The sequence below is a fragment of the Chlamydotis macqueenii genome, chromosome 4, assembly GCF_036417535.1.
Source record: "Chlamydotis macqueenii isolate bChlMac1 chromosome 4, bChlMac1.mat, whole genome shotgun sequence".
Classification (NCBI taxonomy): Eukaryota; Metazoa; Chordata; class Aves; order Otidiformes; family Otididae; genus Chlamydotis; species Chlamydotis macqueenii.
The window spans coordinates 427,426-445,804 of record NC_141559.1 but is presented as its reverse complement, the minus strand read 5'-3'; the positions used below and the strand labels follow the sequence as shown (position 1 = coordinate 445,804).

At 36.4% G+C, this 18,379-nt stretch overlaps 1 protein-coding gene across 2 annotated transcripts in view; it reads right to left on the bottom strand.

Moving 5' to 3' along the window:
- Window positions 1-962: 962 nt before the first annotated feature.
- PRDM5 (PR/SET domain 5) overlaps window positions 963-18,379 on the bottom strand; it is an 81,649-nt gene continuing 64,232 nt past the window's right edge. For both annotated transcript variants that reach the window (XM_086746905.1, XM_086746906.1), the window contains 2 exons: window positions 6,129-6,233; window positions 963-1,580 (listed from right to left, as the gene is read on the bottom strand). In XM_086746905.1, coding sequence (XP_086603031.1) covers window positions 1,416-1,580; window positions 6,129-6,233 — 270 coding nt within the window. In that variant the 3' untranslated portion in view covers window positions 963-1,415. The remainder of the gene's footprint in view (window positions 1,581-6,128; window positions 6,234-18,379) is intronic.

The window sequence follows — 18,379 nt, the reverse complement described above, 5'->3', positions numbered from 1 at the left end:
TAGCTATTTCCATCACTAGCAATGCTACCATTGCTATTTCTTTCTTTGCTTTTCGGAGCAGAAAATCAACCATGCGATAAACAGATTTGTGTAGAGAGTCTACGTTGAGATAAAGAACTATGCTACTCATTTCAGCATAATTGTCCCCATTGCAGTTGAATTCTTTCCCCATGAAAACCAGAAGCAAGATGTCCCAACGCAAGCTCATTTTACAAATCATCAACAGGTCCAAAAAGAATATAAATGCTTTACTAATGACAGAGCCTTAATATTAACTGCTGATAACTCAGGAATTTCACATGCAATCACCCTCTGAAGTTACAGTTTTACTGTCCTTGTAGAGAAAAACTTCTTGGCTATCTAGCTGTGATACAAGAGACTCTGTGAGGATTCTTTTCAAGAGTTTTACTGCAGTAAACAACTCAGTCTGATAATGGGAAGAATTTGATTGCTACTTAGTTGTAAAGCAGTATTTTTCCCAGTGCTCATTAACAGAATTTAAGAAAACAAAGGCAGTTGAGTGAGATGAAGAAATCCAGGGCATCTGATTCAGTAGGAAGAAACACTCCAAAAACCAGCTGTTCACCAAGAAATCGAACTGTAGCTGCACAAGCCACTATTAAGATGTCTTTCTACTTGCCTTGCCAGTCATAATGATGAGTATGAATACAGTACTTAAACAAAATTGCTCTAAGTTTTCACTTCAGTCTTGTTTCCTCTAACCAGAAGAAATACATCCTCTCAATGCTCATACAGAAATACTTAATGTAACAGATTGCCACAGTTTCTGCACCCATACATTTTGGCATCTCAAGAACCAATTCAAGTTAATTAGTTTCATCTAGTTATGAGAAAGCTGTAAATAAAATGAGACAAAATCATGTTACAACAAAACGCAGAATTAAGATTTGAATTAAATATGCCTGGATGCAACTAGCAGTCAATTAGAATGAAAAATTCCATGTGGTTTCAAATTAAAGAATTTTAATGGAGTCTGAAGCTTAGATACAAAAATACAGTTGCAGACAGCCAAGGGTTCAGTTCCAAATGTCCAGGATTTCCAGGTAATGCTACTGATACCTAAGTTTAAGTTTCTAAGGCTATAATTGAGAAGGTGAAGTTTGCTTAAAGCTTTTGTTTTTCTTTTTTTTTTTTTTTTTTTAAATGAGAATAAAACTTTCCCAGAAGTCTTTTATATTCAACTCTTTATTTTCAAGCTATATTTCACTTCAGGTGAATGTCTTTCTTTGGCTTTTATCCTATTAGCATATTAAAAAAAATTGTGAAAAATAACACAAGAACTATAGTTGTTTCACCTGACTATGCTCACTAGTCAGGTGAAAAGTCTGGAGTTTGTACGCGTGCAAACGGAGTGCTTTGGAACGCAAGATCCATTCTTCTCACACGTGCCATAATCAGCTGTCAGTTTCACCATGGACATTCTCCATGTGCACTTTGAGGTAGTCATTCCTGGTAAACTTCTTGTGGCAAAGCTGGCATTCTGCCATTGGCCGATTGGGGTTGTGAGTCAGCTTGTGTCGGATCAGCATCTTCTTCAGGCTGAAGGACAGGTCACAAACCTAAGGCAGTGAAGACAGACAAAAGAAGTCTTAAAACTTCAAGCATGTATAACACTCCTTATGTTACACCACTGAGGCCACACATACCTGCAATACTTGATAAATGAGCTGGTCTTTGGAAGAACAACTCCTTCAGAGAGCACCTTAAAGACTATTACTCTGCCTGGTAGCTTTCCATTTCGTACATTAACAGTGGTACCACATGCAGAGGGAGGGGGAAGGGAAGAGGAGGGGAGAAGTGAAAAATGATCCAGTCTTCCAAATATCAACATACTGAGGTGTCCCAGTTACATTGTGGGGTTTTTAAAATAAATATGCTATCTGGGATGCAGCAATAATTATGACAAAACATCATAAGCCTCTGTCAATTCGACCTCAAATGAAATATTTTCTTCCTGACCTCCAGAATGACATCTGTGGGTTCCTAAAAAATCAGTCCAAATTGCTCAGTTATAAGGAGGGAGGAGTGAGAGAAAAGAGGCTCTAAAGACTGCAAGAAAAGTTAATAATTATTATAGAGGAAACCTCATTATGTCAGTCTTCCTCTGCCTGGCCAAGAAAACAGAAGACATCTGGCTAATGAAGGTGTAACTCCTTTGCTATATATCTGGTGTGCTGCTTCCCTTCCTCCACTGTACTCCAAGCAGTCCAGTTCATTCTACTATTTGAATAAATGGCTGAGGGATAAGGGACTCTGCCATGCTAAACACATCACTTCTTATAAAAATTCCCGTACTGAAGTCGGAAGGGAAAGGTTAAGAACAGGTTCAGTCAAGAGAAGTTAGAATGAACAGTTAGGAATCTGTAGGCAAGACATCAAGTCAATTGAAATCATACAGTTATATTGTCACATTCACCTGCCATCCAGGCACATCCTGTATGCATGAATTTCCCAGAAAAAAAAAAAATAAAAGCAAAGAAAAAAAAAAAACAGAAAGCATGCTGCTTGTTTGGTAAATTAAATAGGCAAGAGTCATATAATTAAATAAGAATGAACATTTACAAGCTTGCAGTCTTAGAATCCCAGGTTCATTCCAGACAAAAATGTCTTCCATGTGGAGGAAACTCAGGGAACCAAGCACGTCTCATTAGGAAAATGAAGTTTATATTCCTATTGGTATCAAACTATTAATGAGAATCTTGAATGATTACTGACTCCTTTCAAAATCAAGACAGACAAATAGAGCTGACTATCCAAGAAGATAATCTTGACCTGCAGTGTATGTATTTTATCTCAATTAAGGCAAAAACCATACAATGACCGTAAAAAGGGCAACTGTCAGAGGCAAGTTTTGTACCCAAAATTTTCCCCAGACAAGAACATTGTATGTGCTGTTGTAATGGAACAGTTTTGAATTTATGACATGACGTAATACCAAGGACTTTTATACAGCAACTGTAACTCTCCAACTTTTTTCCCCTCAATGTACAATTACCTCTTTCAGACCCAAGCAACAGTCGCCCTTTTGTTATGCAACAGCAAATGTCACTTACAGTATCCACTGGTCAGGTCTTAACCTTGCTTTTGCCAAGTACCATCCTCTATTCCTCTTCCACAGAGCACACAAAATGAACCCATAACATTTATCTAACAACCATCACAAGGCTCACAAGTCTCCACGTGTTAAAAGTATCACATAATTGGAAACGCAACATATTTCTTGGATGCCAGGAAGCTAATCCAGCATACACATACTTAGAAGACATGCATGTGTTCTGTATATCTTACACTTTTCTCTTCATTTTTGAAGTAAACAGCATATAACACAGTCTTAAAGTACTTTTTTTTTTTTTCCATTTATAATGCTCATGTAACAACTAGTATGATATGCCTGTTGTTCCTTCAAGGCTCTAGCATGTTCTACTACCCAACTTCTTCAAAAAGAACATGGAATTCATAAGATCATTACTTGAAGATATGATACATCTTGTGCTGTGCTTATGCATAAAAGTCTGTGGGGGTTTTTTAAGAGTTTGCTTCGTATTTCAATTTTTTAAGCAAGACTGACATTCTATAGATTAACAACCATGCTTGCTAGTGTGCACTTGAACTTTAATCAATCTCTTCAAAATGATCAAAGTTTTGATCAAGTAGGGAGGATGGAAAAGACTGACATTTGAAAGTAAGTGTAGGGTCAACTAAAGGCAGACTGGAGGGAAACACTGTACTGGAAAGAAACCAGGACAGGCAATACCTGACCTTTTTGCCCCCAAATAATAATCTCTTGTCTCTGAGGCAACTGAAGTTCAATTGGCCTTCCAGTAAAAAACAAGCTGGTCTTCAGAGGACAGAAATCTAATATACTAGGAAAAAAAAAAAATCACATTTTATATTTCCATACTTCAGTTATTTTCACTTTGTGTGATATATAATAGAATTTTCACCTTAAAATAAGAATATTCCATCTCTGCTACCACCAGCGGGATGCGAGAGCTTTGGGTCATTAACAGTTAGTTCTGAAAATCATTTTGTTACGACACAGAAACAGTCACATAAACAAACTGTAGCATCTTCATCAGACAGGGTATAAGGATTGCTATAACATGTAGCACAATCCTGTACTGTAACATCTGTTCCATACGTCTGAGAGAGAGCAGAGAGAAGAGGAAGAGAAGACGTCTTATTTCTAATTCTGGAAAATTCTAATTCTGAAAATAAAAATTCTATTTAAAGTAAAAATGCAGTCTAAAAAAATTGTTAGGTAATAGTCTATACTGGGTGGAGAGAGATGTGTTGTCAAGTGAAGTCTATTATTGAGTCCATAAAATACACTTTTTTTTGGTAATAGCTTAAATTTTTATTTCTTCAGTTCTTTGGCACTAAAAGCAATTCCTGTTTGTAAATGCTAATGGTACTAAAAAAAAAAAAAAATAAAGACATAAAAGTTAATATGTTATTTAGAAGAAAGAGTTGAATAGTTTCTATGACTGTTTCTAATGCCAGGCAGGAAAACAAGACCAAAACCCTCAGTCCTCTTAAGACTTTCATCTTTTAGTGTGGCTTCATGTCTGATTACATTTATGAATCACCGAAAAAATAGCCTGGTTTTCACCTTCAAAGGATGCTTGGTAGGTCTGAGTATTGGACTTATGGACTTTTCCAATTACTTCAATGAGCAAGGGCATGCCAATAGTATGCCTTCACCTCTTAAAACATGCAATGGAAATGGGGAAAAAACATCCAGAAAATAGTAACAAAGTGCTGGAAAGAGGAACAACTCCAGAGAAGTTGACTAAGAAGGAAGATGGCACATGTACTGAAAGCAATGAATGCAATAGATATTAACCCTTTCTGTTAATGAGAGAACTAAAAGACATTTATTGAAATCCTATTGCAGTAACCTGACATACTCTCTCTGCTCCCTACAATCTCATCACACAGTTAAGACTTTGTGGAAGTTGTTGCCATAAATTATCACTCAAGCCATTGATGAGAACATCTACAGCTATCTTTAGTAGGATAAAAACTGTAGGCAAGAATATTGGGGATAGTATTGGGGAGCTAACAATAAATGTTTCACATAGGTACATTTTTTCCCTAACTGGCTGCTACTGGTTTTCCTGTAACTTCTGAAACATCTGGTAACACGCAATGTGTGAGACAGCTCTGGAGGAACAGTCAGCTCTGGGTGACACTTACTGTGTCCCCAGCATCTACAGAAGTGGAGTCTAGATGAAATAAGGAGTAACTATCAAAAACAGAACTTTCAACACTCTCCAAGTGTGCATTAAGCAGCAGACCACGGTAGTTACCTGGCAACTGAAGAGTGTATGAATGAACAGTAGAGGCAACCATTTTTCATATCCAACCCCAAAAGTCAGCAATCTCTGGAATGTGCAGTTGGCAAAAGACTAGTGCTAAAGAATAATTTTGGTGAAACATGGCAGTAATTTAAAGTATTTTTAAAAGTCTCCACTAAATGAAGATAATGAAAAAAAATTCTCAGAGAAGGACTAGACATAGATTACAGTTGTTTCTAGAAATAATATGATTTGGGAAAATACAGTTCTATAACTAATCACGAAAACTGAAGGAATAGTTCAAGTAGGAAACTGTATTTTCATACAGCTCCTCTTTTAAAGTAAAGAAAGAAAAAGGAATAAAACATCGGACCAGATTTTACTAAACAGAATCTGGAAATTCTGAATTCATATTTGTGTCATTCAACAACATCTGAAGCATCCAGATTCCATGTAATTAAATTCCTTTTCCTGTATAAGCTAATCTCCAACTATTAAACTGTCACACAATTTACACAGGAACACAATCAGCATGAATTTGTAACTTGTAACATCCAAACAGCATTAATAATGGTGAAAATAACCCTTAAGGGATCCAAAATAATAAAATAAAAGGCTGTGCAATGCTCTTGGCAACTGAAGAGACTACATAAAGTTCCCTGGATGGCCTTTCATTAGTTAGGCAATCAAAGACCGTATGAAGTGTAACTTTATGCCGCGGCCAATAGGTGCAAGGCCGTAGTCTCACTGCAATTCAGTCCTGCTGTTGCACAAAAGTCAAGAAGACAAAAGGATAGATCAACTCACATCACACTGAAATGGCTTCTCTCCGGTGTGGGTTCTCATGTGCTCATCTAGGCCTCGCTTTTGACTGAAAGCCTTGTTACACTCTGAACACTGGTACGGCTTTTCCTGTATGAAACGACAACAGTGAGTGAAAGTGAGTCAACACAGAGCCCAGGTCATTAAAGGAGTGGAATTCCATGCTGAATGGTGCAAGTTTTATATTCTCTCTACGGGATTACAGTCAGTGAAAACAACAGAAAACGACTTTCAAATGATTAAGCGAAAGCTGGGAAAGCTGTGGCCTGACAGTTTCCACTTCAACACCCACTTATGAATTAATTATCTGTTCCAGTCTTTCAAACCCAGCCATTTCAGGGAGTCTGTTTTTTGTAACATGAAAGGTACAGAAATATAAAATTCCAATGTACTTGCCCTTATCCTCCACAAAAGCTTAAAGCATAAAGACAAGCAAGATGCCCATAAAAGCTTCAGGTTTGTTAGCACATTTCCAAGCAGGGGAAGAGGAAAGGGGAGGAAGTGGAGCTACAAGGAAAGTTTGTGGTAGAGAAAGAAAAAAAACTTTATTTTTAAAAGTGGTGACAGGTTAATCACATATTCATAGCAGAATCTCCAAAGTAGTGCAGATGGAAACCAAGCCATCTGTATTTTTATTAGAACTATTGGTTAGCAGCTACTGTAACACATGATGTTATAAAAGTTGCAAGCTCACTGACATCAAATAAATAGATACTTATGGAAAACCACTTCTGTAAAGATTTTCTTCTTTGAAGTTCTTTCATATAGAAACTTTTATGTAAGGTGTAATTCCTCCCTTATTTCACGGAAGTTATGAAAGAACGGTATGGATCACAACATTTAAATAAATTAATTAAATGTAAAAGTTAGTATTATGGCACTGCACATTGCCTCACTAAAATTCTGATGCTCTAGAGGCACCTTTATTTTGAATCAATTATACTTATTTCATTCTGCTTTTTTTCTGTGGTCTCTAATTCTGTACTGCTTAAGTTCTAAAGATGGGTATTTTAGGCAACAAAGTAAACATTTTTTACTAAATGAGACTGAAAACAGACTGAAAATCAACAGCCAATAAAAATGCAAATTCCATTAATTAACAAATATTAGGCAGTACTCTTAATAGTCTTTTGGGAAATAATGTGGGATCCAAGAATAAGTGAGAAGGAACAACTCAGGTTAGGTGTTGAAGCTACCAAGTGAAGAAATTCTCAGCTTATTTAATTCCTATTTCGAATATGTAGAGGACAATGAGGTCTCCATATATTGCTGAAGCCTGCCAAGTACTCAGCATAAACCATAAAAGCAATACAATGGACTATAAATCAGTGGTGTTCTGAGCAAGTACCAAGCTCTCTTTTTAGGGCAGCTCTTTACAGGTACAGAGACCTCAGCAGAGGTAAAGACTGGGTTCTTCATTTTTCTCTAGTTGCAATGGATACCTTCCCATAAGGTCTCCAAAAAAGGTAGTGTCATAGAAACATCTCAGCTTCTAGTGGCAGGAATCCTCTAGCTCACCAAAACCAAGTCATAAGCTGTGTACATAGGGAAAAGCATTTCTCCAGCAATTTCAATCGCAAAACTGAGTAAATCATGAGATAAATCAAGTATCTTTCAGTACAATGCACGACAAATCTTCCTGCTGATACAGGCTGAGTATGCAGCACTCAGCTGCATATAATCAAACTGGCCCAAAGGGAAGCCACTAACAAGTTTTTCTGTGCCTGTGACTCTCCTTATACCTTTATAATCTGTGTTTGTCATTATTACCTTCATTTTATCACTTCTAAGACTCTTCAGTAGAGAATAATACATAACAAATTATATAAAAAAGATCTGAGCTTATCTTAAAAAAAAAAAAATCATCATCTAGACCAAAAACTTAATGTCACAGGGAATTTTGCTAGACTGACAAAAGGCTTCATGAAGCAGGTCTGTAATTTTTAAGGAAATGTATGAATAAGCCATACAAAAAGCAGGTTTCTGCAACACTCCCTTAATTAGTTTTGCACTGTGGTTAACATACACCACATTTTGTGTGAGTTCTCTGAAAACAGCCTTTCCCTGAGTGCGCTGTTCCACAGAAAGTGCGAAGTAAAGTATATGATCTGTACATCTTAAACACCTATGAAAACATTAATTATTGCAACTGTACCAGGTGGACTTGCTCCCTTTTTATCACCTTGTTCTTCAGGTATCTGAAGAGTTAACTTGATTTTGATTACCATATTCATTTCAGAGTTACATAGACTTCAGGATTCCATTTTGGAGAAAGAGCCATTATAAACTCTGGGAAGCTGAAGTCACAAACTTGGGCTGTAAAATTTTCCCCAAGGTTATGTTTGGCTGTTTATATTATTCTCAATGGGGGGGGGGGGGGGGGTATCTCTAACCAAAGCTGGTTTTGATCCAATTTTAGATTCCTTACATCTGTATACTCCAGTGACTTCAGCAGATACAATTCTGATTCACATCAGCCCCCTCTCCACTCTCTCCAGTGAGCTAAGCTGCCCTTCATTCACATTTGTGTCTGATTCAGGAAAACTGATAGTGCTGTCCAGAGCAAAATTTGGCCCTAAGTTTCTATGTAGAGAAAAAGACTTTTTTGTCGGTTTTGAAGACGACATCATTCTCAGAGACTAATTTATTCAAAACAAAACATTTTACTCTTTTCCTCTTCTCTCTCTCTCCCTTCTTCCCCTCATATCAAATTTCCATTGCACAACACTTGGAGAAGGCAACATTCGTAACATGGAAAAGATTATGTTGGCTTGGCATAATCACCACTGCTCTAAAAGTGAACATAAAAAAAAAAAAAACCAACCCAAGAAAAACCCCACAGATAAAAGCCACAGCAGTAAGTCTGAAAGAGTTAACGCCACCACAAAAGGACAATAGGGACCAACGATGAGATTAGAAGAGAAGCTGGACAAATTTAAAACATCAAGCAAATGAAAAAAAACCTGCTATGAAACAAAATGGAAGGTTATTGGGAAGATCATGTAAGTCTGACTTCAGGGGAGTTAGCAACTGGAAATCTACCCTCTGTTCAAAAAGCATCTGCCAGGCCATGACTACGGTGGCAGCAAAGCCAAAGGATTACATGTGTTTGCTTTTATTGATGATATAAACGAGGAAGGGAGCCGGGAGAGTGAGATAAACAGGATGTAGACAGTATTTTAATATTACATTTTTAAGTACACTAGGCATAAATAGAAATACGTAGATCAGGATTTCTAACCTTCCGGCCTCTAAACAAAGAAAGACCAAGGAGAGCCCAAATGGGACTTGGTATTCAACATTTTACCAACTACAACAAATAAAACAGTGCCTGCAATACACAGTTCATCTATCAGTGGACAGCTAAATCACAAATGACTACCTTGGATTCTACGCAAATTGCGCTTTGCTTTCGAAAGACATCAGGACACGACAAATTCTCAAGGCCTTTTGACAGCACCTTTAACAGATTGACAGAACGCATACAGAGTATCCTGCAACCACAGCAGATGGAAATACTGAAATGCAGAGTATTTGAACTGCTAACTGCTGTTGTAGTTGACTATCTTCCCTTAAGAAATATAAATACATTACGTATATTAGCATAGCACTAGTGCATGTGGTTTTTTCTCTAAGTCTGGTAGAATTGATTACACAGGTAAAACATGAATGACATTGGTAGGAGTATCTCCAAATAACTTTTAAAATCTGAATTTAGAACTATAAGATGAGCTCAACAGCAACAAAAACATAATCTAAACACTACTATATCCAAATAAATCATTGCTCAAGACTCACATAAATGAGAGTCAAGAACAGTTCTAGTAACTCTTTCCAAGGTGGCAGGAGCAAGTTAAAACTGGGCTGAACCTATACTCAGGAGACTTCATAATTTACTTTTTTGCTTAAATTAACATATTACAGGGATTGCAGATTTATACCACTCAAAGTGAACTTGTTGACTACATAAACGTTACTCAATCATTCTTTTTACACCTAGGTATTTTTAATTGACATACAGAGTATGCTTAAAATCCCAGAGCTATCTAGGATCTAATATCTCTTTTTAAAAAATATATCCTACTGAATTCAGCAGATTTATTTCCAATTTACTTCAGAATTTCACATAGTGCACATTTCTTCTTGTAGATCATGTTTATACATCTAAGCACACAGAGTAACTGGCATCTTGGGGTAAGACATACAGGCCATGTTAAGTTTCACATGACTATCAACTTGCTGGATCTGCATTTTCTACCTGCTGAAAAGCGAGCATTCAGAGAAGTTCAGAAGAACAAGGGAAAGCATATCAGATCTTATATTACTTGTAAACATTTAAATGTACTTTTATACTACATATAAACACTTACACTTGTGATGTGTGTGTGAAAACTGCCAGACATGAATAATGGCAATGACACAAGACCAAAAAAAAAAAAAAAAAAAAAAAAAAAAAAAACCAACTTTTTTCTTCTCTGGAGACATACAAAACTGAGATCCATATAACAGACAAATCTGGAGGCGAACACGACATTTTTGAAAAAGGAACAGTAAGGTCCAGTACGTATATGAAGATTCTTGGTAAAACCTGAATAAACCCAAAAAGGTCTTAATCTTAACTCCTTGGGAAACAGTGGGTATGGAACTTTTGTGGGTGAGATTTATTCTCACAATAGGATGTACAGAGCTAAATAAAAATATCAGCTTGTATTTTTGATAAATATTTTAAAATATATAGATCATCCTTTAGTTCACCTAATTTTTTTTTTCTTCTTGTTTTTAATTGCTTTCCTTAGTCTGAAACAAAAAGCTTTCCTTTGCTCTCAAAGAGAAAGTCTTATAATGCCTACACATGAGATGTAGATACAGTAACACTATATGCTTTCAAATCTTATGTGGATAATCTGAAAATATTTGTATTACTCTTAATAGTATCATTTGCTGCTATATATATTTGCATTACCACTTGAACATACGGTTAGTAAAAAAAATAGTTTTGAAAAAATCACTAAGAATGGAAAAATGTGGCGTAGAGTGAACAAATGTATGAGCCAGACAACATTAAAATAAACTAGTCAGGCTTGCAACTACCAAGAGCCGCCCTCTCAAACAGAATTCTCAGAAATCCTATAGATTTGCCAACTTGTAAATGCAGAAACAGTGGTGTCACCTGCTTACAAACCAGGAGGACAGTGACAAATGCAGACTTCAGGAAGCATTAACTAAAGGGAACGAGGTTAAGTTTAAGCCACCTGCATATTTAACTTAAACCCTTTGCTTTGTGCATTTTAAATCTTTTCCTAATACCAGTAACACTTTGTTTCAATTATTACTAATTATTAACATTGATCTATTCTACGTGTGTCTCAAACCAGGAGCTCTTCAGTCACACTGCATGTATCAAAGATGGTATCCAGAACAGGTATCATCCTGTCAAAAACCCCACCTGAACGTGAACTGAAGGTTGACAGCTACAACAACCTGAAAAGTGCCATCTCAGGGGCCTGGAAAAGAGTCCAACCAGAGGCAGTCTAACACAAGGTTCACGATGCACATCCATAAGCAACCTGCAACCTAACAGCAAACTTCTACCACAAGTTAAGCAGAAAAGCAATTTCCTAGAGAAATTGATGAATCTTTCTGCTTGGTTCAGAAAGTCTCCACAGATAGTGTCAGACCACGCCAAGGGCCAGGCCAAGCGAGTCACTCTGTACAAGAAAACTAGTTAGATCCTAACTGTGGTAACAGACCTTTGAGCCTCAGCAAATTCCAATGCCAACGCCAGGTTTTTTCTACGTTTAAGAAGAGTGATTGGTAGTTTCACTATCAATGAAGTGGTGACATGCAGTGTATTGCTCAATTCTTTTTAAAAGACCAGCTTCCATCTTAATCAGCGGGCTGGGAATTGAGGTATAATGCAGGAAGAAAGACAGTAAAGTGCCTACAGAAACAAGAATAGCTTATGTTCAGCTACATTTCAGCCCTAAAAAAAAAAAAACAAACCCTAAGATGATTAATGTCAGGAAAAAAACATCAGTGACACTTTCTGCTAGGTCATGACTACTAGCAACACATCCCCCATTGAGAAGACAGGCTAATTCACTTCAGAGCACAGATGGTGCGAGTTAATGGAGTCCAGTTTTGTTTTTAAGTGTGAAAAATGTGCAAGAACTAACAAGATGCTCTCTTAGTAACTGGAAGGATTTTGGAAGTTATAGTAAGTGGCTCACTCACGGATAGAGCCCTACTTCATCTATCAGACTTGCATTAAATGACTAAAGTAATGTTGACGCAGAAAGACAAAGGCTAATGAGAATTTGTGACTCTACAGAAGTAGTAGGGATTTGAATATTATAATGATTAAAACTTAATAAACAATCACTTTACAAGTACACATTTCCTCAGTTGAGAAGTTATTATAAGTGACTGATGTTTTGTTAGAAAAGTTCTCAATTAATTGATTAATTCAGTTTTGGGGGTTTTAGAAAAAAAAACAAAACCATAACAAACAAAACCAAAACCAAACACACCCTGAAATTCCCACAGTAAAATCTGTCATGTAAATAAAAACATGCATCTTCAATGAATGCCTGCCAGAAGAAAAAAAGTTCTATTTCTTCAAAAGCTATAGTAGAGCTTTTGCAATTTGTTGGAGTTTACTCTACAATTAGTTTCACATTTTCCACAGTAGTTCTCCCTATTTGCTACCTATAATCTGTAAAGTTTTTCTTTGTGTGGTTTTTTTAAACTGCTGAAGTAATTTCTGCCCCTAAGATTTAGCAAAGGAGGGTTTATTTAATCAGCCATGATGAAAATTCAATAGATGTTGATCAACTCTTGAAAAAGAACAGTATCAGTATTAAAAAAAAAAAAAAAAACAAAACCAAAAAAAACAACCATTTTCACTCGACAAGGAAAAGATGATCATCAGTCAACATTATATAAAAAAAAAAAGTGTGAAAATATAGGTGCAGTGGGATTCAGACCTTCCATATTCTGTATACAAACACAGATTCCACAGGCAAGGAAACCACAGCACTGGCAAAATCATCATCCTCAGACGGATGATTGGGAACTCACTCATGTCTCACCAACAGGGAAATATAGAGAAAATCCAATATTGAAAAAAATTCAAAATTCAATCAACACCTCATATTATTTCATTACACACTGTCATGTGGATAGAAGACTATGTTTAGTACCCAGTGTATTATTTTTTGGGTGGTTTTTTTTTGGCAATAGCACGGTATGCTGTTTCTAGAACACTGACATTTTAAACTTGAAGTCCAACTATTTCTTGGGAAATACAGAATAAGTGAAATTATGTCACAATTGTCAATATTTTTCTTGCAATTTTTTTAAATTTCATTTCAATATTCTTCTGGGTTAAAGAAAGAATAGAGGGGATTGTGCAAAGTTCCAAACGAGTGCCTTGGAAAGACTGTTTAACTCAGGAGCTGGATGAGGATAGTTTTCTTCTGGTACTGTCCCAGCAGCAAGGTGAAACTTGAAAAGAAAATCCCAACAGGAGACTGCCTAGCTTCCATACTCATCATTATTTATATCTATTCGCATGAAATTCATAAATAAAACTCAAAATTATCTTAAGGTTGGCTAATGCTCGCACGTATGTTGTCAGGCCTTGAGTCCTTAGCGTCTAAGGATATCTTTACGCTGAAGTCACTTATGTGACTGCAGCCCATGCAGACATCTTCATAAAAGCTTCAGACTAAACTCACAGCCACCAGTAACAAATTAACTGGGAGACTGAGGAGTTCAAGAGTTGACTTCAAAAGGACAGCCACAGATCACACCAATCCTGCAGATTTTGAAGCTGCAATACTAACAGTATCCAACTTGCCCAGCTTCAAATGAACAAGAAGGAACAGGAGACAAAGTATGGTGAGTACTGATGGCTTAAGTGCCCAGAATTTCATAACATCAACTGCAATCTATTGACCAGTTCCATGCAACATAGGTATTTTTATACACACACATAAATAAATACACACACTGTACAAGCATTTCAAGTGTGCACAAGAAAGGTTAACTGCATAGTTAGAAAAATATGCTTATCACTTAATTTGCTGTTTCTTACAGTACAATCTCTGAATATTAGTGCTTTATTAGACATACTTAAAGATTAGTGCATTTTTAAATAGCAGACATTGATGCATGAAGACATGTACTAATACATTGTAATTTCTCTATTTTTTCAATATTACCTCAAAAATGTGCAACATGAGAATTACAACCAGCAGCCTTCCAACCACCAGAAATCATATTTTTAAACAAGCCATAAAAACTACATCTACCTGTTGTACTTTCAAAGTACAAATACGAAAATTCAAACCAAGTGATGAAAAAGCATTTGCAAATGGCTTTTACTCTTTCTGTTTTCCATCACTGCCATGTATTTAACTGAAACAAACTGTAATAAAACTATGATTTTTCAGAAGTAATGAAAACACCAATTTGACAAGACAATAACTCTGGGCACCTATCAATGACCATATTTCCAAACACGAACAATTTTATTGCAGTAACATACAACAATTCCTTTACATGTTTAAGCTCAAACTATGTAACATCATGTCAGGCACTGAATAAAGCTTTAGGAAAGAGCTGAAGTTTACTGCACTAGGAAGGCTGAAAGGATGCATGTATTTCCTCAAATCTGATATAGTCTGTAAAATAATTTCATCAAGAATTTAAATGAGTTCCTCATTTATGTTTTCTTAGGCTGTTATATTTCTTCTTCTTCAGGGGGAAAAAAAAAAAAAAAAAATCCCCAAAACCCAAACACATCTACTTTCATAGAAACCAATCAGTACTCAGGTGATATTTTAATATTAGGTGGCTGGTATTCTCTTCTCCTTACACTGTCAGTAGGGGGTGGCTTACCTTCTCTGTTTACTCCAGAGCTTGAGCTGACACCTGTGGCCACCCAGGCTGTACTCAGTTTAGCAGCTGCCAGATCTTAATCAACTTTCTACAATGATTTTTCCAGCAGCCTTCCCTGATCCACAGGATCGGGTTTGGCATTTAATCCCACCAGTAAAATATATTTAGATTTAATCTCTGCCATGACATTTTCCTTGTTGAATGTCATATTACCACTTTTCCGCAATTTGACAATATTTCTGATAAAAGACCAGTCTTTTTTTCAATAAATTTACAAGAACAGCCCTTGAGGAACGGTGCTATGATTACATTTATTTCCACATTGCTAGGCTTAGCTCATACAAAAACACCTTCTGGATTTATTCACCTTGTTATTTATTCTTTGAATAATTATTTTGCATGCAAGAATAAATTTAAAAATAAAATATATATGTAGGAAAAGGTAAGAAAAGGAATAGCCAACATCCCTAAAATCTGTTGAGAAGTCAACTAGTATCATGCTGAGGAGGTTGAAGTTATTTCTGCACAGGTATCATATTTCTTCACTGGAGAAGTTCTTATATAGTACAGTTAGAATACATCATCTTCAGTGATCATATTCAGGCTGGGTGTGTGCTTTTGAAGCACACGTCAGAAACGACCCATTACTGTGCTTTCTTGCACACTTCCAAAATGTTTTGGACTGCATGATCTGGATTCCTTTTGGAAAAAATTAAACCAAAAGGTTTAACGCATTCCAGGGAGTGCTACTGTGCATTCAGTCCACAGCAGCAGAGTACACATAATCTGCAGTAAAATCCTTGAAACAAATACAAGATAAAGATCAGGTCCTCGGCACCAACCATTTCACTTTACACACCTACAACTGCATTGTACTACTTGTTAACACACCCACAGTCTCTGATTTCCAGAACGAAGAATTAGATCACAGCTACCCTGAGCACCAGAGAGGTGCTACAATGTGACTGCATGCATTCATTTCAATAGAGACACACCTGAGTAGCTCCAAATTTTCAGTTCAGCTTATATAGCTCTCTGTCAAAGATCTGAAATGTTCAAAGCTGGAAATTCAACTATCAGTACTACATACAAATATGTGAGGCCATCAGCCTCGTAAAGTAAACCATCTTAATATCCATAACTTTTAATCACCTCTGCAAAAAAGAGTAAAGAGAGAATCTGACTAAACGTGCAAGGCAACTGGAGAATTCCCACCTTTTTCTCCAGCAAGTAGCGTACGTCTCCTTGAGAATGAAATGGTAGGAAAGAGGAAAAGTGAGAACACCGCAGGCAGTAATGACAGACTTGCCTGCTCTTAAAGTACGTGGCAGAAAATGTCATAGTTCTGCATCTCAGACAGTGCACAGATCTCAACTTTGCTAGCATCCCTGTGTTCACAAAAACTTCAAGACAGGTGCTCTTGATATTAAACTACTATTTAACCTACATACTGAACAGCTATTTTCTTCACTCAAATGGGCTTTCTTATTTCCTATATAATATTTTTCTCAATCTTTTTTTCTTTCAACACACTACTACATTAAAAATCATGCATAAACAACATCAAACACATGACGATCAATTTTAAGTCTTTCAATGCCTCTTAACAAGATCCTGAACGTCAACCACTACATTCCTCACAAGCATGAGCCTACTAAAAACATGAAATAAATCTTCATATTCCTGCCAAGGACACAAGTGTTCTTGTAAAATAATGTACGGTAACCATAACAGCACGGTCTTTAATTTACCTCTGTGTTTTCTCTCCCTCTCTTCCTTCTTACTCTTTCCAAACAGCCAAACTCTATTCACCACTCTGTTCTCTTTCACTTATGTCTGAACCACACCACCTAAACCACATATTTATTCTCCTATACCTGTACTAATATTTACTCATCTGAACAATTAAACTACCACTACATGTGATCCTACAGTATCACATGGATCATGTTCTGCAGAACAGACTCAGCATAACCACTCCTTCTGACTTCAAAAATCTGTGAAAGTTCATAACCAAATTTGCTTTCTGTCCTATTGTTTTTATTAATACTACTAGTCAACTTACTTTTCCTCTCCTACTAAGACTTGAAAATTTTTAGATATCCAGTTCTATTCAGATATGAAATAAAGTGCTGAAGCATGAGGAAGAGGGAAAGTTGGAAGACACAAGATTATAGTAACAGCCTTTGGTTTTCAAAATTGTTAGTAATCTTAACATTATCAATATTGGTTCTTATTACCTTAAAGTAAAAATATTTACCTGGGGATAAGTGAACATATAATACCATTCACATACGAATGAGCTTCATTGTGAAGCTCTGCAGTAAGAGTAGCATATAAACAGCATAACCACAAAAAAAAAAAAAATCAAAACCCCAAACCAAGGTCTAAAAAAATAAATTAATAAAAAATAATCTTGTATCTGCATATTTTAATCCTCTAGCATAATTGTAAAGATTTCCAATAGCCTCCTTAGTAAACACACACAAAAAAAAAACCTGAAATATGACCTGTTCAGATCTACATGATCATGATATCTCAAGTATAAAGTAATAGCAAGTTCTCTACTAAGGTACATAATTACATTTCAGAGCACAGCTAAGAGCAAGAAACATCCCACGAAAGTACACTCAGCTAACAAGTAACTAGAAGTTTCCCATTCAGTGCAATTAAAAATCTCTACTTCAAAATTACTTTTTTAATTGTTAACGTAGTATTTATTATCTGCAACCAGGACTCATGCATACTACTATCAAAAAAATACACAATCAAGAAAAAATGCACAGCTTTCCTCCGCTGAAGTACTACATTTTCTAAGACTGTAGTAGATGTACTCCTGCCATAAATAACTGCTACCAGTTAATTTACAGCTTTTAAGCAATGAAGATAGTGCATGTAAAGTTCTCTAGTCTCGTCCACAAGCATGTATTTTGGAAGAAACTATCAATTGGTGTAAACCACTTCTTGTGGTTTAGCTCCCTCAGCAGCTAAAACACCACAGAGTCACTCACTCTCCCCCTCACCACCTGCCCAGTGGGATGGGGAGAAGAATTAGGACAGAAAGGCAAAATTCATGAGTTGAGATAAAAACAGTGTAAGAGAACAGCAGAGGAAAAGAAAACAGAGATGGAAAACAAACCCAATAACAGAATATACTTAAACATGTAATTTAGAAGACAATAGCTCACCGTGGATCCTGATGCCCAGCTCCCTCCTGAGTAGCAAAAACCTGCCCCTCCACACCTTCCCCACTTTATACACCGAGCATGAGGTCACATGGTGTGGAACAGCCCCTTGGGTAATTTGGGTAAGCTGTCCCAGCTGGTGGCTAA